The 18,264-nt window shown below is 38.2% G+C and overlaps 1 protein-coding gene across 1 annotated transcript in view; it reads left to right on the top strand.

Annotated features, from left to right (window-relative positions):
* LOC111863844 (fibrillin-2) overlaps window positions 1–18,264 on the top strand; it is a 202,012-nt gene that overhangs the window by 104,772 nt on the left and 78,976 nt on the right. Inside the window, exons 3-12 of the mRNA XM_023850590.2 lie at window positions 480–599; window positions 2,483–2,590; window positions 5,607–5,702; window positions 7,557–7,751; window positions 11,542–11,790; window positions 13,212–13,367; window positions 15,197–15,364; window positions 15,716–15,838; window positions 16,328–16,450; window positions 17,768–18,016. Coding sequence (XP_023706358.1) covers window positions 480–599; window positions 2,483–2,590; window positions 5,607–5,702; window positions 7,557–7,751; window positions 11,542–11,790; window positions 13,212–13,367; window positions 15,197–15,364; window positions 15,716–15,838; window positions 16,328–16,450; window positions 17,768–18,016 — 1,587 coding nt within the window. The remainder of the gene's footprint in view (window positions 1–479; window positions 600–2,482; window positions 2,591–5,606; window positions 5,703–7,556; window positions 7,752–11,541; window positions 11,791–13,211; window positions 13,368–15,196; window positions 15,365–15,715; window positions 15,839–16,327; window positions 16,451–17,767; window positions 18,017–18,264) is intronic.

Raw genomic sequence — 18,264 nt, forward strand, 5'->3', positions numbered from 1 at the left:
GGGGGGGGATACATTACGAAGTGCTGGTCACAGTAGCCGCGCGGTCTAAGACATGGCACTGTCTTAGCTCGGACGCTGGGATCATGGGTTCGAATCCCAATTAAGGCATGGATGTTTTGTGTGTGTATGCGTTTATTCTGTGTTTCTGTTGTCCTATATTTAGGTAGAGACCTTGCGACGGACTAATCCCCCGTCCAAGGAGTCCTACCGCCTTTGAAAATTGGTTACGGAACTGAATAAGAGGCTAGGGCCCTGAACGGACCGGAAGAGCCATTCGAAAAAAAAATTACATTACGAAGTACACTCTTTTAAATCGTTCTGATACTCTTCAGTTGCTCCTTCGGTATGTCATGTTTCGTCTGTGTCAGTTTTTTTTTAAAGTTTTATCCATAAATTAAGCAATACTCGTACAGTGGATTTCCACTTAGGCTGTTTGATGCTTGTATACCCCTAATGGAATTTGTTAATTGCATTCACAGCGATCTGCTCGCGGTCGTGTGGCGCCTCTGGCCGATGCATCAAGCCCAACATCTGTCTGTGTGACGGAGGCACGGTCTCTTCCTCATGTCCTCCTCCGTCTTCGCAGCAGCAAAGACCAGGTAAGGACTTCCTCATATATAGATTCCTCTGTTTTTCTTATCATTCTCCCTGTTTCTTTACTTTCTTCTGATTTCTTCATTTCATCTTTCCATTCCATCCTACATACATTTATTTCCGTTCAGTGACGTGTCAAACTTATTTTCTGTCAGATTTTTGTAGTAAATTGTCGTTGATAAAGCTCCAGTTTCTGCCAGATGTAGAGCACATTAACAAAAGTATATCATTTTCTTTAGAGCCGGGATAGCGCAGTCGGTATAGCGACTGGCTACGGGCTGGACGACCGAGGGGTCGGAGTTTGAGTGTCGGTAAGGGCAAAAATTTTCTCTTCCCCACGTCGTTCAGCCCGGTTCTGCGGCCCACCCTGCCTCCTATGTAATGGGTACCGGGAGGCCTTTCCCCTGGGGTAAAGCGTCACCTCCGACTAGTGCCTTAGGTGTCGGTATTGTATATTAGCCACTATCAGATTTACCTGACGCCGGGTGGTGTAAATGATAAAAAAATGCTTGTGGGAGTTCGTTTAATTAAATAATTTTCCTTGGGAGTACAGCGCGGCCGGCGCGTAAGGCCCACCCAGTCTCCTATCCAGTGGGATTCAGGGGTCCTTTGCCCGGGATTAAGTAACCTGGACGTGAGACTGACCAGCCCCCTCTATCAATAATATAGATTTAGTCAAACATTGGCGCTTTCTATGCTTTCTAACTCTGAACATATGGTTCTCTCCCACACACCTATCTGCACGAACGAGGCATCGCCCCTCAATCGAGGCAACCCAACTAACATTTCTTTCGTCCTAGTTGCCTAACATCGGGCGTCAATGCAACGGTTGCATCAGTATACTGGGATTTACAGTCACGTCGCCCATGGTTTGTGAAAATATATGTCGCAGCCTACTGTAAAGGAGGGATCGCCGAGTTCTTGACAATTTTGTAAAATAAAGATATATTCGCGCATGATTTTGGCAAGTCAATAAGCTTCGGGATATAAGCTACAGCCATCGAAGTATTTCGCGAGTTTTTACGAAATATTTATTAACCACGTGTCGTAAGGATTCTTTTCTTTTGCAAGATTCGCCGACATTTTTAATGAGGAACAAAGTGTTAACACGTGATTTGGTGAATGGATATGTACTCATATGAACCTCACAAAGCTAAATGGCTGACCGCGTGCGGTTCCCGTAGAGAGCCCTGTTTTAAGTAAATAAGTTACAGAAATGTGAGTTGAATTAAACTGGCTGAGAATAGGGTTCAGTGGCTGGGTTTTGAGTGAATATTCGCGTTTCACGGCAACGGTTAAATAACCATGAACTGCTCAATGTAAGCATGTGACTTTGAACTGATTGATAAGCTCAGGGTCAGAAGAAATTGGAGACTCTTCCTTCTCAAAATGCGTAAGTTTTCCATTTATTCAGATGATAACAGTTAAATTTGCTATAATGGACTATTTATTTTGGATATTTCCCAGTACTGAAAGATGCAGTGCAAGAAATAGAAGTACTGTGCCAATTGTGCCGCTATTAAATTCGCCCTTGACGATATAAAAGTAAAAGTAAAGATATCCCTGTAACAGGCCATGGAGGCCCATAGGGTTGTGAGATGTTGAGGTTCCCACATTTTCTAAACATTCGGCTCACAGATGGTGGTGAGGCTGTCAGTCTTACGCGCCGGCCGCCCTTTACCCCCAATAATATTCCTGGTACTCATTTCTGTTAGAGGCTGAGTCGAAATTTTGAGAACGTTGATCTGATATTAAGTTGAGGGCTTGTAGGCCTCACGGGTGAAGAGCAGTTCTGCTACTCCCATTCTAAAATTGGTAGCGCTCATAACTAGACTACCACAACGTAACACACTGTACGAGTATTGCTGTGAATGTATTTTTTTTTCAGATGGAAGAAATGGAAGTACATGTCAAGCCGCTTGCTTAAATGGAGGAACATGTAGTGGCTCTAAGTGTGTGTGTAGACCTGGCTATCAGGGCGAATTTTGTGGAGAACGTAAGTTTATTATTATTTATGCTAATATTCTTTGATATTTTACTGCAGAGTAATTTATGGGCTCAGACTTTTTAATACAAAGAATGGTAGGAAATCTGAAGTGAAAGTAGAAATTTGTTTTATACATGAGAGATAAGTTGGAAGATCCCAAAACAGTTTTGTTTGGGAGGATTAACCATGAAACAAACTTGATTTATCACAGTAGTATGAGAGACACGTTCACAGGGAACTAGGTTTCACTGTTACAAATTCAGCAATAAAGTACAGGAAGCTGGGCAGATGTGTTATAATTAACACGAAGAAAGCAGTCTTCTGGGATGTGGCGCCGTGTAGATGTGGTGTTAACCGACGTTTCGGAGGAACGTATCGCCTCCATCTTCAGGGTAGAAGGAAAAATAAGAGAGTCCGCAAGCGAAGAAACAGTGAGAAGAGGTGTAAGCAGACTAATATCGGAAATAAACTCAGCTATATGATTCTTCGCTTGCGGATTTTCTTATTTTTCCTTCTACCCTGAAGATGGAGGGGATATATTCCTCCGAAACGTCGGTTAACACCATATCTACACGGCGCCACTTCCCAGAAGACTGCTTTTTTCATAGTCACCGCCGTAAAAACCTCAAATCTTAAATAATTAACATGGTTGTAGTTTAATGACTCTGTTATGAAGCTCCGTGACTATTAAAAATGAGTGTCACAGGGCATACATTCCATTTATCCAATATTTGATATCTGATTAGTCTAAGTGAATAATGATCGCCTCTGTGGTCTAGTGGTCAGAGTTCCTGGCTACAGATCCAGAGGTTCCGGATTCGATACCCGACGCAACCAAATTTTCTGAGAAGTAGTGGGTCTAGAACGGGATCCACTCAGCCTCGTGAGTACAGTTGAGGAGCTATTTCAAGGAAATAGTGGCTCTGGTATAGAAAACCGAATTTAATGTCGTCGGGGATTCGTTGCGCTAACCACGTGACACCCTCTATCTGCTAAAGTTGGCACTAACTTCGCCAACAAGCAGCGGTCGCTCGGTCGATATAGTTCGTTTGCGGACTAAAACCACGGAGTTTGTTTTGTTCGTCTAAGTGAATAATGTGGTAGACACACCTTTGTTGGGGAAGGTTTACATGGGAGCCCTCATTTCTCCTGTTATTCAGTTCAGTGGTCTCACTGTTATTTGCACCCTACCATTGATTTAATGCTAAAGGGCCAACACTCATCTGAAATTTTCAGAGCCTCAGGCCTGAGTGTCACTACCATCACATGACCACACATTTGACATTCATGTTCTCTTAACCACTATCATCAGAATAGAGATCATCATATGTTTGGCAGATGTGCAGTTTGAATAATGTTGACAACATGGTCATATGGGCTCAATAAATAATATAATGGTCACTTCAGTAGACAATTTGTTGAGTCTACAGCCAGGATGTCCTTCCCATTGAAGTCTCTTGTAAACAGTTTATGTCAGAAATACAGCTTTTAGTTTCTTATTAAACTGAAAAGTTAAATGTCGTTTCAGGAAAGTGACACACCAAACAGTAAGTCCATTTCTGCATGTAACACTGATTATATGCCACATAACTCCAGAAATACAACTTTATCTGCCGGTTATTTAATGAAATCCCCTTTGTGGTGCCGTATGCAGTGTAACACGTAGATGGGAATGAGTTCAACACCAGAAAGGGAAAAACAGTTTTCCAGTCTAAGGAGTGCCAATATTGAATATTTCTTATTTCCAGAAAAAAAGAAGATTAGAAGATTTGCCAATAGTTTTGGTAGTGGGGGGGAGGGGATTGCTTCATTTTGTGAAGCCAAACAGTGCTTTCATAAAATGTAATGTTCATAACACAAACCTCTAATTTATTAGCACAGTTTAACATAGACCTGTATGTCATTACAGAATTTCTTCTTAGAAAGTGCCATTTTAGTTCTGGAAAAATAACCAAACAGTGCTTTTGTTCTGTTTTATGGTGTTAACTTGGAAACTACACTGCATTTCCTTAACTGACACCCTTGTTAGCAACAGAAGTTGGTAGAATTCTTAGAAAATTGGCAGCCTTTCTAAGTTTGACATCTGTCTCAACGATATGGCACCCAATAAACTTCTCTTCCAAAGACTGACATATTCTAAATTAACTGTTCATCCACAGTTAGAGATGGATCATTGTTATCATACTAAAATTTGAGCTGTATTGAATAAAATGAACATCATGAAACACAAAAATATGTAGGAAATAGAGTACACAGCAGAAGTCACAAATTTCTCTCTGAAACATAAGAAATTCGGTGGAAGGATGAATGTAAGCAATACTTCATCAAAATATATCCATTACATCAAATAGTAGCTGACAGGAGACAACCACATAAAAGATAGAATATATAACAAAATAAAATACCCCCATAACAATATCTCACTTGAAATGAAATATCCCACATTGTAGTAAAAAGTAAAAAAAAAAAAGTAAAAGTAAAGCTATCCCTGTAACAGGCCCTGAAGGCCTATAGGGTTGTGAGAAGTTGAGAGTCCCACATTATCTAGACATTTGGCTCAAAGATGGAGGTAAGGTTGTCAGCCTTACGCACCGGCCGAACTTCACTCCCCAGGAAAATTATTTAATTAATTCCTGGTACTCATTTCTGTTAGAGGCTGAGTCGATCCCAGGGCCATAGTGCGGCTGGAAGGATAAGGTCAATTGAAAGAATCCAGTGACCTCATCGGGACTTGAAGCCATGACCTTCTGGCTTGTAGCATAGTGTCTCAACCAACTATGCTACCGCATACATTTTAGGGAGTAGCATTAGAAAATGTCAGCCTTTGGTATAGTGCCAACAAATATTTTATAATTACTGTTACAGTTTTGTAGTTGTGTCTCTCTTTATTTATGGCAAATCAGTAAGTTTCTTCATTCTGAAACACTGATACAGATTATGTGCATTCAGAATTGTTGTAAGTTTAAATTACTGAACCACTTATTTGGCACATTAGGTCCGAATTAATAATGCTCTCTATTGCCAGCTGTATGCCGAGAGCCGTGCCTGAATGGTGGCAGATGTATTGGACCAGACAGATGTGCTTGTATCTATGGATTTACAGGAAGAAGATGTGAAGCTGGTAATTATATGTTGGTGCTGAGGTAACTCATAACTTAGAGAATATTACAGCAAAATACATGTGATTTATCTTACCAGAATGCTAATATAGAACTGAAGCAAACAATTTTCTGATAAAAGTTTTTCATTTCACATATAAGCCATGTAAATCCCTTGGGTTTGGCAATTAATAGGTATTGAAATATTAAAAAAATTGCATGTAGTTATGGAATCTGAATGTTCATTACCGTAACCACAAAAGTTTTTCAGTTGAATGCATTTCACATGACCACAGCCTAGTCCCAGAAGATCTACTCAATATTATACTTGCCAATATATGATTTAATTGAGAAATGTTGGTCTTATCAGCCTGTTACAAAAACTTTTTATGAGTACTTCAGTGATACTGAATGTTCCAAAATATATGTACATATAAAAAAGGAACTATGGGTAGAAATAAATTAATATAAATATTATAATAAAAATTAATATAAGTATTAATATTAACATAGATATTAATTATTTTTTATGAAACTTACTCAGCAGCAGGATTTTTGACCTGAAAGAGTTATTTAACATCATTATCAGTTTACTGCATTGTTTATATGAAAATTATTACAATTAGATCCATTTCCCAATTATGAACAATTGTAGAGCTGCTTGTTCTTACTTATGTGTGAATGCTTTACATTCCATGAAGAATAAAAATATCTTAACATTAATTTCAACATTCATATCAGCTCTTTTCCCACTTACTTCAACATCCAGATATACATGTATATACTCAGATAAGTGCAATATGTACAGTTTTTACAGCAGAATTTTCTTTCCAAGGAAAGTGCATGTTTGTGAGCTTGTATTGATTATGTTATAGTGAATTTTGTGCTATGAGTTAAAATTGTAGTTTTACCTTTGGGTTCCAAACATTTACTGTTGGAGAGACAGACTGAGGGAGAAGGATGTTAATTTCACATGATGCAGCCAACATTGAAATGTGCATGGTTGAAATTTATACAGCTTACTGTACTTCATCTCTGTTTTCTTCTCTCACAAAGATAGATGAAACCAGAAGACAGTCTGCAGAAATGAAATGGTTTAAGCTGCAATTATGATGTACTTGAATACAATTGATACGTATTAGAGAAGATGAACATATGTCTGCTATAAGAAACAAAATAAATTTAAACAGAAGAAGAAGACAGAATGTCACAGGAGAGATTACCAATTACCATTCACAACAAAGAAGAGATATTGCTAGCTCTTTTATAGTTTTGACTGAAGATCAATCCTGAATAGAAGAATAAGGCTGAATAGTGAAAAACCATGTAAAAATATTTTCAGTTGATTGGCAGCTTATATAGTATAGCACAGGCATGCCCAACTTCAAACAGGTTGTGATCGACTTTTTAGTGTCAAAACTGCCAGTCATCTACCTCCCCCTTCGTACCTCACTTTAAGCAAAAATATTGGTAAAAATAACACGACACATGATGTTTGTTGTAAAAGCAACAAGTAACTGGGCTGTGTCTGATGTCTGTAGATTCATCCAGTTGGAGGGAGACAGCAACACAATTGGAAACATCTTTCAACAACTGTTCAGCTATGTTTCCACACATCATTTCTATTTGCCACACAGTCGTGTTTCTTGATAATTAAAGATCTTGAATACTAGCTGTGATCTCTTTCTTATTTTATATTACAAGTGAATTTACATGCTTTTCACGTACAATTTCCATATAGGCCTATGAGATTGACCAAAAATCGTCCTGCGATTGACGCGTTGGACATGCCTGGTATAGCAGCATGAGCATGAAATATTATATCGAAACTGTTCACGTTTTCACTGCTACATGTTGCACGGCATTCTCGTTAACAGACTACCGGACAGGTCCCTGCTTTACCCGAGTGAAGAATGACATGTGCCAAGGCCAGCTACAAGGAGTGGTGTGTACTAAACAGCTTTGTTGTGCCACTGTGGGTCAAGCATGGGGTCATCCCTGTGAAAAATGTCCTACACACCTTGATTGTGATGAAGGCTATCTCAAGAACATCCACAGTGGGCTGTGTGTTGGTAAGTCAGTGGTTCTTAATGCTTATTAAAAGCAAAATGTGAACAAGTGTGTGTCATGAATTCATGAATGAGATATAAATGTAAACTGAATTGAATTGAATTGAATTTATTTACCTTCCATAAATCCAGTACAGGTGAGACACCATAGGATATGGAACAAGTCAAGTTAGAATACATAGTATCTATACAATAATACAGTAATATTGCAATTAAATGAGGTAAACTTATAATACTTATAATACACATTAAACAATGATCAAGAAATTTATCAAGATTTATCATGGACTAAAATAAAATAAAATTTCCATTAANTTTATACACAAGAATATGTAAGATATGGTGCGCTATATTAATGGACAGACTTGTAGTTACAAATATTTGCTGTCCATGTTGCTCCGTATATAATTATAAATTTTCTCCTATGTCTAGAATTTATTAGTAAATGTCAAAATTGGTATAAATGCTGGTAAAGTAATTTTAAGAACAATGAGATTGTCCCTGTTTTCTTATTAGCCCACTTTCCTTATTTTATAAAAATGAAAGAGATATTGGATCACTTTCCTCTGTGTGTGTGTGTGTGTGTGTATATATGTGTGTCTGTCTGTCTGTATGTGTTTTACCCCAATTAACTTTTGAACGCCTGAACCAGTATTTATGAAACGTGATGTATGTATTATGGCACCTGACCCAGTCTCAACGGTGTGATTTCTAGATCCATCCCCTCAGTAATTCTAACATTACAGCATTCAAATTGCTGATGCAGAACCTTAATATTGCTTGAACGATGCTATCGATGATTTACACACACTAGGCCTCTCCTGGTAACACAATTAAAGCACAGGAACTAGTGCTTCAAATGACTCCAAATATTACACATGAATAAAGCCTTCTAATCACACACCTGGTCTTCACAAGCCGACTTCTTATTCTTCTTCCATGATGAACCTTCCATGGCTACCTTCTAACAAGAGCTCAGGACTTACTCATAGTCAAAGTCAAAGTCATATTGTGACTGACAGTCAGCCAGTCAGTAAATCTTGGTATCGAGCACCCTCCTGGGGCTCATGACCAGATATTTATTACTTGACGGTTACAGTCTTGTTTCTGTGGGGCGCCCTCTCTGACGAGAGGATGGGTCTGTCTTTTGTATATGCTGGCCCTTGCCAGCGCAGTGTTTCTCGGGTCCTAGTCCCTTGGGACGTGTGATCATATTTTACTTTCTCACATTTGAGACTTCCCTTTTGTCATCTCCTAGGATTTGCAGGGTCACGGTGGAGGTATTCGACCCCGCCTCCACATGGGGGTAAAATCTCCAAATCAATGTCATTACTTGGAGAAGAATAAGAAGTCGGCTTGTGAAGACCAGGTGTCAAATCAAACATTGATACGAATACCATGATTGTCAATTTCAGACAGGAAGCAGGGTCTTAAATAATTTCAGATTTCTTTTCTGAAGGAACTGTGAACTGAGCTAAGAAAAATGAACATTGCTGACAAAAGTTCAAGTCTTGGATCTCAGTTGAGCAGAACTGCAATGTCAGTTGAGTTTCTATAATCTGAGGGATTTATTAAAAAAAATAATTTTATTTTGTGTGGTAAGAGTCTAATTGAAAGCGTGTTGTAATTTTCTTGTGCTGCATGCATAATATTATTTCATTCTGTTGTAACTTAATTTTTAAAATATATACATCCATTCAGGGAACCAGGTACCTTGTCATTACCAAATTCTTAAGGAGAAATTTGTTCTTTTTTAGTGACACTTGCTGCACATGTTTCCCTTTCCTAGCCAGTACTCCGTAATATGAATAAAATGGGGTTTTCTTTCCTCTTGTCTTTATTGTTAAAGATATACAAAGCTCTGAATCACCTTTCCTCCAAAATAAATTTAAAGAATTTGATGATATTGTTCTAATCAGTCAGGTTAACTTCACAAAATAATACTTCGAACTTCCTCTCCAGGTGCCCATAGATCATGTTCCAAAACTGAATATCTTGGCTAAAGTTTAAATGTTCTCATTGTATGCATCCAGTTTCCCATATACTTTCTTCATTTAAAGTGAACAAGGGACTTTAATATTCAGACATATCAACGTTTTGACATGCACAGATCAAGGATTGCTCAAGAATAGCTCCCACAGTTAGCAGGAACATCTATTCCTAAATAATTCTTAGAAAGCGGTTACTTGTTCTTTTTGGAAATTATCATCATGGATGTCAGTAAATGAGTGTAAGAGTCTCAGGTACGTTCACAAAGAATCCTTCTTTCCTGGTATAACAAAATTAAGGATGTTATAATTTAGTGCTAATGGACTGATTAAGAAATTATTTCAGTGCAGATTGTGATTAATTGCCATTTGTTTAAGGAGGGAGCTAATGGTAGATCATCGAGTACAGCTATTATGATCATAAATAACATCACTGTGAAGTATGTAGTATTTTCTTATGTGCACTTTTTAATAAAGAATGCTATCATTGTTCTCTGCATTTCTTCTTACAGTAGACCCTCAGTTTTATAGTTAGTATGGCTAATGGGTAATCTCTGGATGTCTGCTGTGAATTATATAATGGTGGACATGCAGTGTTGTTTTTCATGCACCACTCTAGCTGCCAGATGAAATGCTTGTTAGTTTCTGATTGTGTGTGGCATAGAAGTGGGTCACCGTGTGGGATTCTGACAGTGGAATGTATGTGTGAAAATGAATGTCAGACATCACTGCATATTTTATTAATTTCCATCTTGATATAAATGGCTACATGCATAGGGCATGTGAAATATTCTAACCTCAAACATGACTCATAACTTTTTCCATCCGCACACATTAAAGTCCATGTAGGTATCTATATTTGAACTTCCAGAGGTTAAACCGTTATCTGCTAATTATTATGTATATCTTAATGTATACAAAACTGCTTACATTTGTCAGTTCTCTCTCTGTTTGCCAAGTGAATGTTAATGGACAGATGTTCGTGGAGGGTGCTATTAATTCCAATCATCTGAACTAGAACCCATCATTTCATCACGCATACCACCCTACATGTAACAATATTTTAGCATATAATTTTATACATTGGCATTGCAGAGAAGACCATTTCTGCAGTGATCAAGAAATCAACATAATTTAACAACACCAATCTACAACAAATGAAACACTAATATTTTGAAAATATTTTACCTGATGCTGGCCATAAAGAGCCAAAACATGTTTTAAAATAATATACCGTATTTACGCATGTATAGGCCGCACATTTTTTGCCAAAAATTCAAGAGGAAAACTGGGGTGCGGCTTATATTCGAAATATTCGAAATCACACTTCATTTAAAAAAAATATATTCATAATTAGTAATACAGGGTGTAATACTCCTGAAATAATATTCCAAGAAAATTATTTTTTCTATAATTTCTGTCTGAAAATTGTGCTGCGGCCTATACATGCGTAAATACGGTATAAAGTTTATGCACGAATTATGATAATGGAACCAATAATAAGTTGTTCATACACAATATGACTCTGAGATAAATATTCCTAATAGTAAGTATTGAATTATTAGAGTACAGAATCTTAAGTCACAGTATGAATACTCCTTTATAGTCTCTGAACTCTTCCATTAGTATAAGAGTAATTCAAGATTTTTGTCTTCTAATATATGGCAGTATTTTAACTCAGCATGTATGTACTGTTTTGTATGCTGATATTTAATTTCAGTAGTCCATATGTAAAGGTGGTGCTCTGTGATGACTATAGAATGAACTGTATAGGTGGATAAATTGCATATTCTCTATGTCTGCAGATATTGATGAGTGTGAAGCAATCCCAGGTCTGTGTCAAGGTGGCAAATGTGTTAACACAGTGGGTTCTTTCAAATGTGAGTGCCCTGAAGGACAGGCAAGAAATATAGAAACCAATGAATGTGAAGATCGTGATGAGTGCAAGGAAGCCGGTTTCTGTCTGGATGGACGTTGCGTTAACACTGATGGTTCATATTACTGCGTTTGTAACCAAGGCTTTATTCCCAGCCAAGACAGGAAGGGATGCATAGGTACTTAACAGACATGTATAGTTACTCTATATTGTAATATTATTTGTATTCTTTGATTTGAATTTTCCTACTATGATTTATATAATGGAAACAGTTTCATTGCCATACAGAGAACTTACTATTCATCTATTCATACAGAATCCAGATATTTGTGAGCATAGTTCATCATATTATGACATATTTATATGTACAGCGTTTGGGACTTTCTTTTATTGCTAGTGGGGTGGGACTAAGTCCCTTGTACTGCGGCCACTCTCTGGCCTATTGTACTAGTCCCAGATGATAGGTGAGGGTGTTTGTGGAGCACTTGGTGGAATGAAGATTGGCAGGGGAAACCGAAGTACTCGGAGAAAACCTGCCTCAGCACCACTTTGTCCACCACGAATACCACTTGACCAGACCCTGGATCAAACCCGGACCGCCGCAGTGGGAAGCCAACAACTAACTGCTTGAGCTATGGCGCGGCCAAGTGTTTGGGACATACTAGGCAAATGCATTTAGAGAGGCATAAATATATATTTTAGCAAAAATATTTAGAGAAAGTAAGGTAAATTAGTTCCTGTGCTTAATCAAGCAGTTTGCCATGAACATGTCGATGGGAGGAGAGGTGTTGCTCTAATCTCTATTAGCCTTTAGAATGAAATGGAGTTAAGTGGTTATTTTTATGTTTGAATTCACGCATTGTATAGGAGATGGGTGGTTTTCAGAATCGGTCTGGATGCAATGAGAAAGAGAGAAATCCCTGGAACCACCAGCAATTGAACCCTGTTTCTATCATGGAGCCTGTATTATAATTAATACAGTTACTGAACTACCTCAATATATGTACTGTATGTCAAATTCCATAACATTGCACCCTGTTCTGTTTATATTTTGAGGCACAAATTGTAGCCAAACAAATGATATCCTTGAATTTAAAGTAGGTGGAACTATAAACCTTGTTTTGCTTTAACAAAGGCAACCCTCTTTCTTCCTCACTGCATTCCTGTCTTTATATGTAGGAAAGATTTTGATATCAATCAAACATACATTTCAAATATTTCTATATGGAACATAAAGTAATCTGTGTTTAGAGGAGATGGGAGAACTCTGATGCACTATGAAGCCCTAAAGCCCATAGTAGTGTATAAGCTATAAAACACAAATCAAAAAGCGTACATGAGAGAAGTTTTTTCTTCAACTAGAAGCAATAAAAAGACTAGCAACAAAGAGCTGTTATGTTCACTTCCAGACCCAAGTTCATTTTACAGCAAATCATTACATAAGCCAGCCTCTTGGGTCTCTTTGGCTGGAGAAATGTGCAAGTAAAACAGATTCATATTTGTGGTTCTCTTTGTATTGTTCAACTTCTTCAAATGTCACCCACTCAGAATGTATATGCTGATGTCTGGAATATATGCAGACTTATTTCATGTACCTAGATGCACGCCAGGGAAACTGCTACACATCTGTAACACGCACTGGACAGTGCAAGAACAGACTTCCAATAAAACTCTCTAAAAAGGACTGCTGCTGTGGCATGAACATGGGTAAAGGTTGGGGTGACAACTGTGACATCTGCCCCACCCCTGACACAGGTAAGATCAATGCCATGTAGTTTAGAAGTCTCTGTTATTATTACTCATGGAGCTGAGCCCTTCTGGAGGAGCCGACAATTCTGCAGCTACTCAAGAATTTCCCAGCATTTTATGGAACCCGAAGATTAATTACCGTGTTCACAAGAGCCCTCCACTGGTCCCTATCCTGAGCCAGATCAGTTCCAATCCATACTATCCCATCCTATCTCTCTAAGATCCATTTTAATATTGTCCACCCACCTACGCCTTGGTCTTCCCAGTGGTCTCTTTTCTTCTGGCTTTACCGCCAATATCCTATATGCATTCCTCGTCACCGCCATTCGTGCTACATGCCCTGCCCACCTCATTCTCCTTGACTTGATCATTCTAATTATACTTGGAGAAGGGTACAATTTATGAAGCTTCTCATTATGCAGTTTATAAGTAGTCGTTAAGATTACAAATGAAGTCCACTACACGTATACAGTTTTATGTGCACTGATGTTTCCTACTGGAATTAGAAGTATTGTATCACTATCAATAACATTATATGATTATATTTTACATATTTATGGTTTACTTAATGATCTTGTCAGTAGAGTGTATAGCATCAAATAGTAAGATTATTAATGACTAATCAGTTGGAAGGTATGTGGAAGGAAGTGGTCATGGCCTAATTTGAGATAACTTTCCTGATCTGCAAACACTGAAAGCTGTAATCAGAATAGTCAGCGCGCTGACAAGTCAAAAGGTTTTTTGCTTGGGCCACTTTATCAGATGAGCCTATTAGCATCCTGGAATGCATACTGAGTATGTTCACCCCCCCCCNTATGTGGTGTTAACACCACATATACACGGTGCCAAATCCCAGAAGACTGCTTTCTTCATAGTCACCGCCGTGAAAGCCTCAAATCTTACAAATGGTAGGATGACTGACAATTTGGAAAGAATTTTATAGGAAGCGGTCATGGCCTGATCAGGGTATTATCCCTCCATTTTACTGGAGGGACTTGAAAACTGCAGAAAATATCAGTCAATTTGGACATATTCTGGCCAAAGTTTGAACCCATCAGCTCATGAATACAAGTCTACAGCATTACCACTGTGCCAACCCACTCAGTACCATATATGTTATGTTGCCAAATACCTTGTGGGACTGTAGTGTGTAATTCACTGGAGGTAGGAGTAGAAGTAGTAGATACTGTCACGTATATCAGTGACTAAAGATGGGGTTCAGATTGGTAATTAGATTTATTAACAACCTACAGGTCATAACTACAAATAATTATTACAACATTGTTAATTTACACAATTTACAATCACTCCACACTAATCTTCTCAGTCTACTTCCACTAGTCTTCACTACCCATTTCCTGGCAATGGATTTATAACACAGGAATTGTAAAAATCTCACTAAATTACACATTCCCAATATCAGTTTTACAGCACATGTCACACACTGTCTTCTAATCCTTCTTCTGGCCACACTGCTCTTCCCTTGGAACTTTGGAACTCAGGTGAAGTTAATTCCAATTCCCGTATTCTCTCATATCATCTCGGCACAGACCACATACAGAAAACACAGCCCCTCTATTGTCTCATGGTGCAGACCACACAGAAAACTAGTGTCACATGTCAGATAACAATTTAATTGGTCCCTTAGCAACACTGGGCATGGTGCAGAAATGTTGCATGTTGGACTGTGTCTACAGAGCTGTTGCATGGCAATGCATTGATCAAACCCATTACATTACATACATTAAGGGTTATGCTAATGGAACAATTAACAAAGTGAATCTGCACGTTTTAGTTAAAAATTAAATTGACACTATTGTTCAATTTATTTTTAGAGGCTTATAGAAGGCTGTGCCATCCAAGCCCAGGTGACATCACGCAGGTGAACGAATGTGCTCTGCGAGCCAACATTTGTGGCAATGGACATTGTATTGACACCCCTGATGGCTACCTGTGCGAGTGCTACCCAGGCTATAGAAAGGGCGAGTCTGAAGTGTGTGAAGGCCAGTCATCGTTTCACTATGAATATGTATAACTTGAAAACATTGTTCTGCTTCTTATAACGAATCAACTCTCACTGCTTTAAGATACCTTTCCCTCTCTTAAATTATTTGTATTAAAGGTAAAAGGTGAAGTTGTCCCTGTGCCTAACTAATTAAGCACTATGCCATGAAGGCGTATGGGGGAGTGGATATATAGATCCACATTTTCTTGACCTTGGCAATAGTTTGCACATGGTAGTGTAGTTGGTTAAGGCACTGTGCTGCAAGCTGGAAGGTCATGGGTTTGATTCCTTATGAGGTAATTGGAAATTATTTGTATTAGATACCTTAAGTGATCCTTTGCACTTGCAGACATTGATGAATGCTCTGAACTGAACTACTGTCAAGGAGGGCAGTGTACAAATACTCCTGGAAGTTTCCACTGTGTCTGTCCACCAGGATTTGATGTCTCTTCTGATGGAAGACTTTGTATAGGTTGGCATTGGTTATATTTCCCTCTTTTGTCTGTATCTTAATTTATTATAAATAATTTCATTCTAATTTGTTATGAAATGTGAAAATGATATAGTAGTTGACCAAGAAGTAAAGAGGGCAATACAGTGCATGTTTTATTTGAACATACATACATCATTTGAATAAGATTACACATCAGAATACTACAGGATTTCAGTGTGATGTTAAGTTTTGTGATATATTTTTTATAGCAATATGGGCACTTTACATTATGAAAATTGATGTATTGAATGTTTGAATATATTTCTGATATTATTTATCCAATCTGGAAATAATCAGGCTAGCTTCTTTGATTACTTACATGAACCTCATAATAAACTATAAGGACATTACTATACTATATAATTTTATTTAAATTAAATTAATATGTTAAGTATTTCTGAGCTTAACATGATGATTCTAGATGTTTAGCTAGATATGATACTGTACATTTTCACTGTTGTGTTTCAGACCATGATGAATGTAGTCAGACTGGGATGTGCGCAAATGGCCAGTGTATAAATATGGATGGTTCCTTCAAATGTCAGTGTCACAGTGGATTTATTCTCTCACCATCTGGACATTCATGTGTTGGTAAGATTCTTTTGTCAGATGTTTAAAGTTTCCTGTGTGGGCAGGTTTTCACCAAGTACTTCGGTTTCCCCTGCCAATCTTCATTCCACCAATTGCTCCACAATCACCCTCACCTATCATCTGGGGCTGGTACCATAGGACAGAAGTGGTCTCAGTACAAGGGACTTAGTCCAACCCCACTAGCAATAAAAGAAAACAAGTCAGTAACCATAAGGTAAAAGGAAATGTTGTCCCTGTTCTTAATGAAATAATCACCATGCCATGAAGACATATGGAGGAGAAGAGGTATAGCTCCACCATTCTTGACCTCGCACTACATGGAGGTGAGTGGTTACCTTCACGCCCCTGCTGCTTTACCACTGGATAGGGCCCCAGTTCCGGTCTGGACACTATAGAGAAGAGAAAGATCTCTTACCCCTGCCAAGAACTGAATCTTGGCCATCCTGCCCATAGCACATTGCTATACTGACTGAGCTATGTGGGCTCCTCAGTAGCTGTACTAGCTTAAGAATAATTAGAAAAGCATAAACTAATGCATAATTTCTCCATCTTGAGTTGCTGGCATACTTGTGTGTAACTGAATGGAATGCTGCACTTTTAACATGAAAGCAGTAACAATACTAGCACTGAATGGGCTAGGAGATCCCATATTTGGGAGATTCCAGTGCCAAGTTTTTTTTTTTCATGTACTCTTCAGGAAGTTAACAGTGTATATGAGATTTGAAGTTTTCATAGCTGTGAATATTCTGAGTAATATTTCCTGGGATGTGACGCTGCCTAGTCAGGAAAATATATTGTTGCATTTGTCCAATCATGGCACAAGTTTAAACATTCTGTTGTGGTAGAAATCGGCTCTTGCAGTCATAACAATTCACCAACAGCCATTTACACTTCTTCATCATTGTGGAATGCTTCAGAGGACCAGACAAATGGAAGTCTGATGGGACAAGTTTAGGACAAATGTTACAGGCCAGGGAAACCTATTTATTAAACATCCCTCATGCATCACATTTGTGGTTGATACAGTGTACCTAAGAAATCAATATCCATAAAAGCCAGTGGTTTGCCATCAAGGCTAGCCTGCACAAGCTGTGGAAGGTCACTGATAGCCTGCGAAAGCACAGTTTTACCTTTGTGTTGGCATTTGAAACTTAATGTTATAATTAAATTATACTGACTCCATAAAAAATAACTGTGTAGTTTATATGGCAAATGAAGAGACATTCCATTGAATTGTATATGGGCATTTCACTACTATACAATATTTTGTTCAGAAAGAGTCAGTAATAACTGAAATAACATGAGTATTTTTTTCAGATATTGATGAATGTTATGAGAATGCACGAATCTGCCTGAAGGGTCGCTGTGAAAATATACCTGGATCCTACCGCTGTGTGTGTCAGGATGGCTTTACACCATCACTGGATGGGACCTTCTGTGTGGACCTGGATGAATGTTCTCAGACAGGGATGTGTGAAAATGGCAAATGTGTCAACATTGATGGCTCATTCAAGTGTGTTTGTGATTCTGGTTATCGCCTGGGCCCTGACAGGAAGGTGTGTGTTGGTAAGTAATGTATAAAATTTGTTCACTACCACTCAAACTGGTTTTGTGTATACAAAATTTATTTCAGAATTAATGATCCAAAATAAAACGATTACAGAACATTTGCAAAGCTATAACCCATGTGTTGTGCAATAAGTAACATTCTCATACTCATCCTCATCATCATCATCATCAGTAATCTGTCAGATGACAGGTCCACAGCCTCTTCCAAAACAATTTTTCCTCTTAATGCGATGAACCGCTTCCTC

This window comes from Cryptotermes secundus, unplaced genomic scaffold (assembly GCF_002891405.2).
Source record: "Cryptotermes secundus unplaced genomic scaffold, Csec_1.0 scaffold46, whole genome shotgun sequence".
Classification (NCBI taxonomy): domain Eukaryota; kingdom Metazoa; phylum Arthropoda; class Insecta; order Blattodea; family Kalotermitidae; genus Cryptotermes; species Cryptotermes secundus.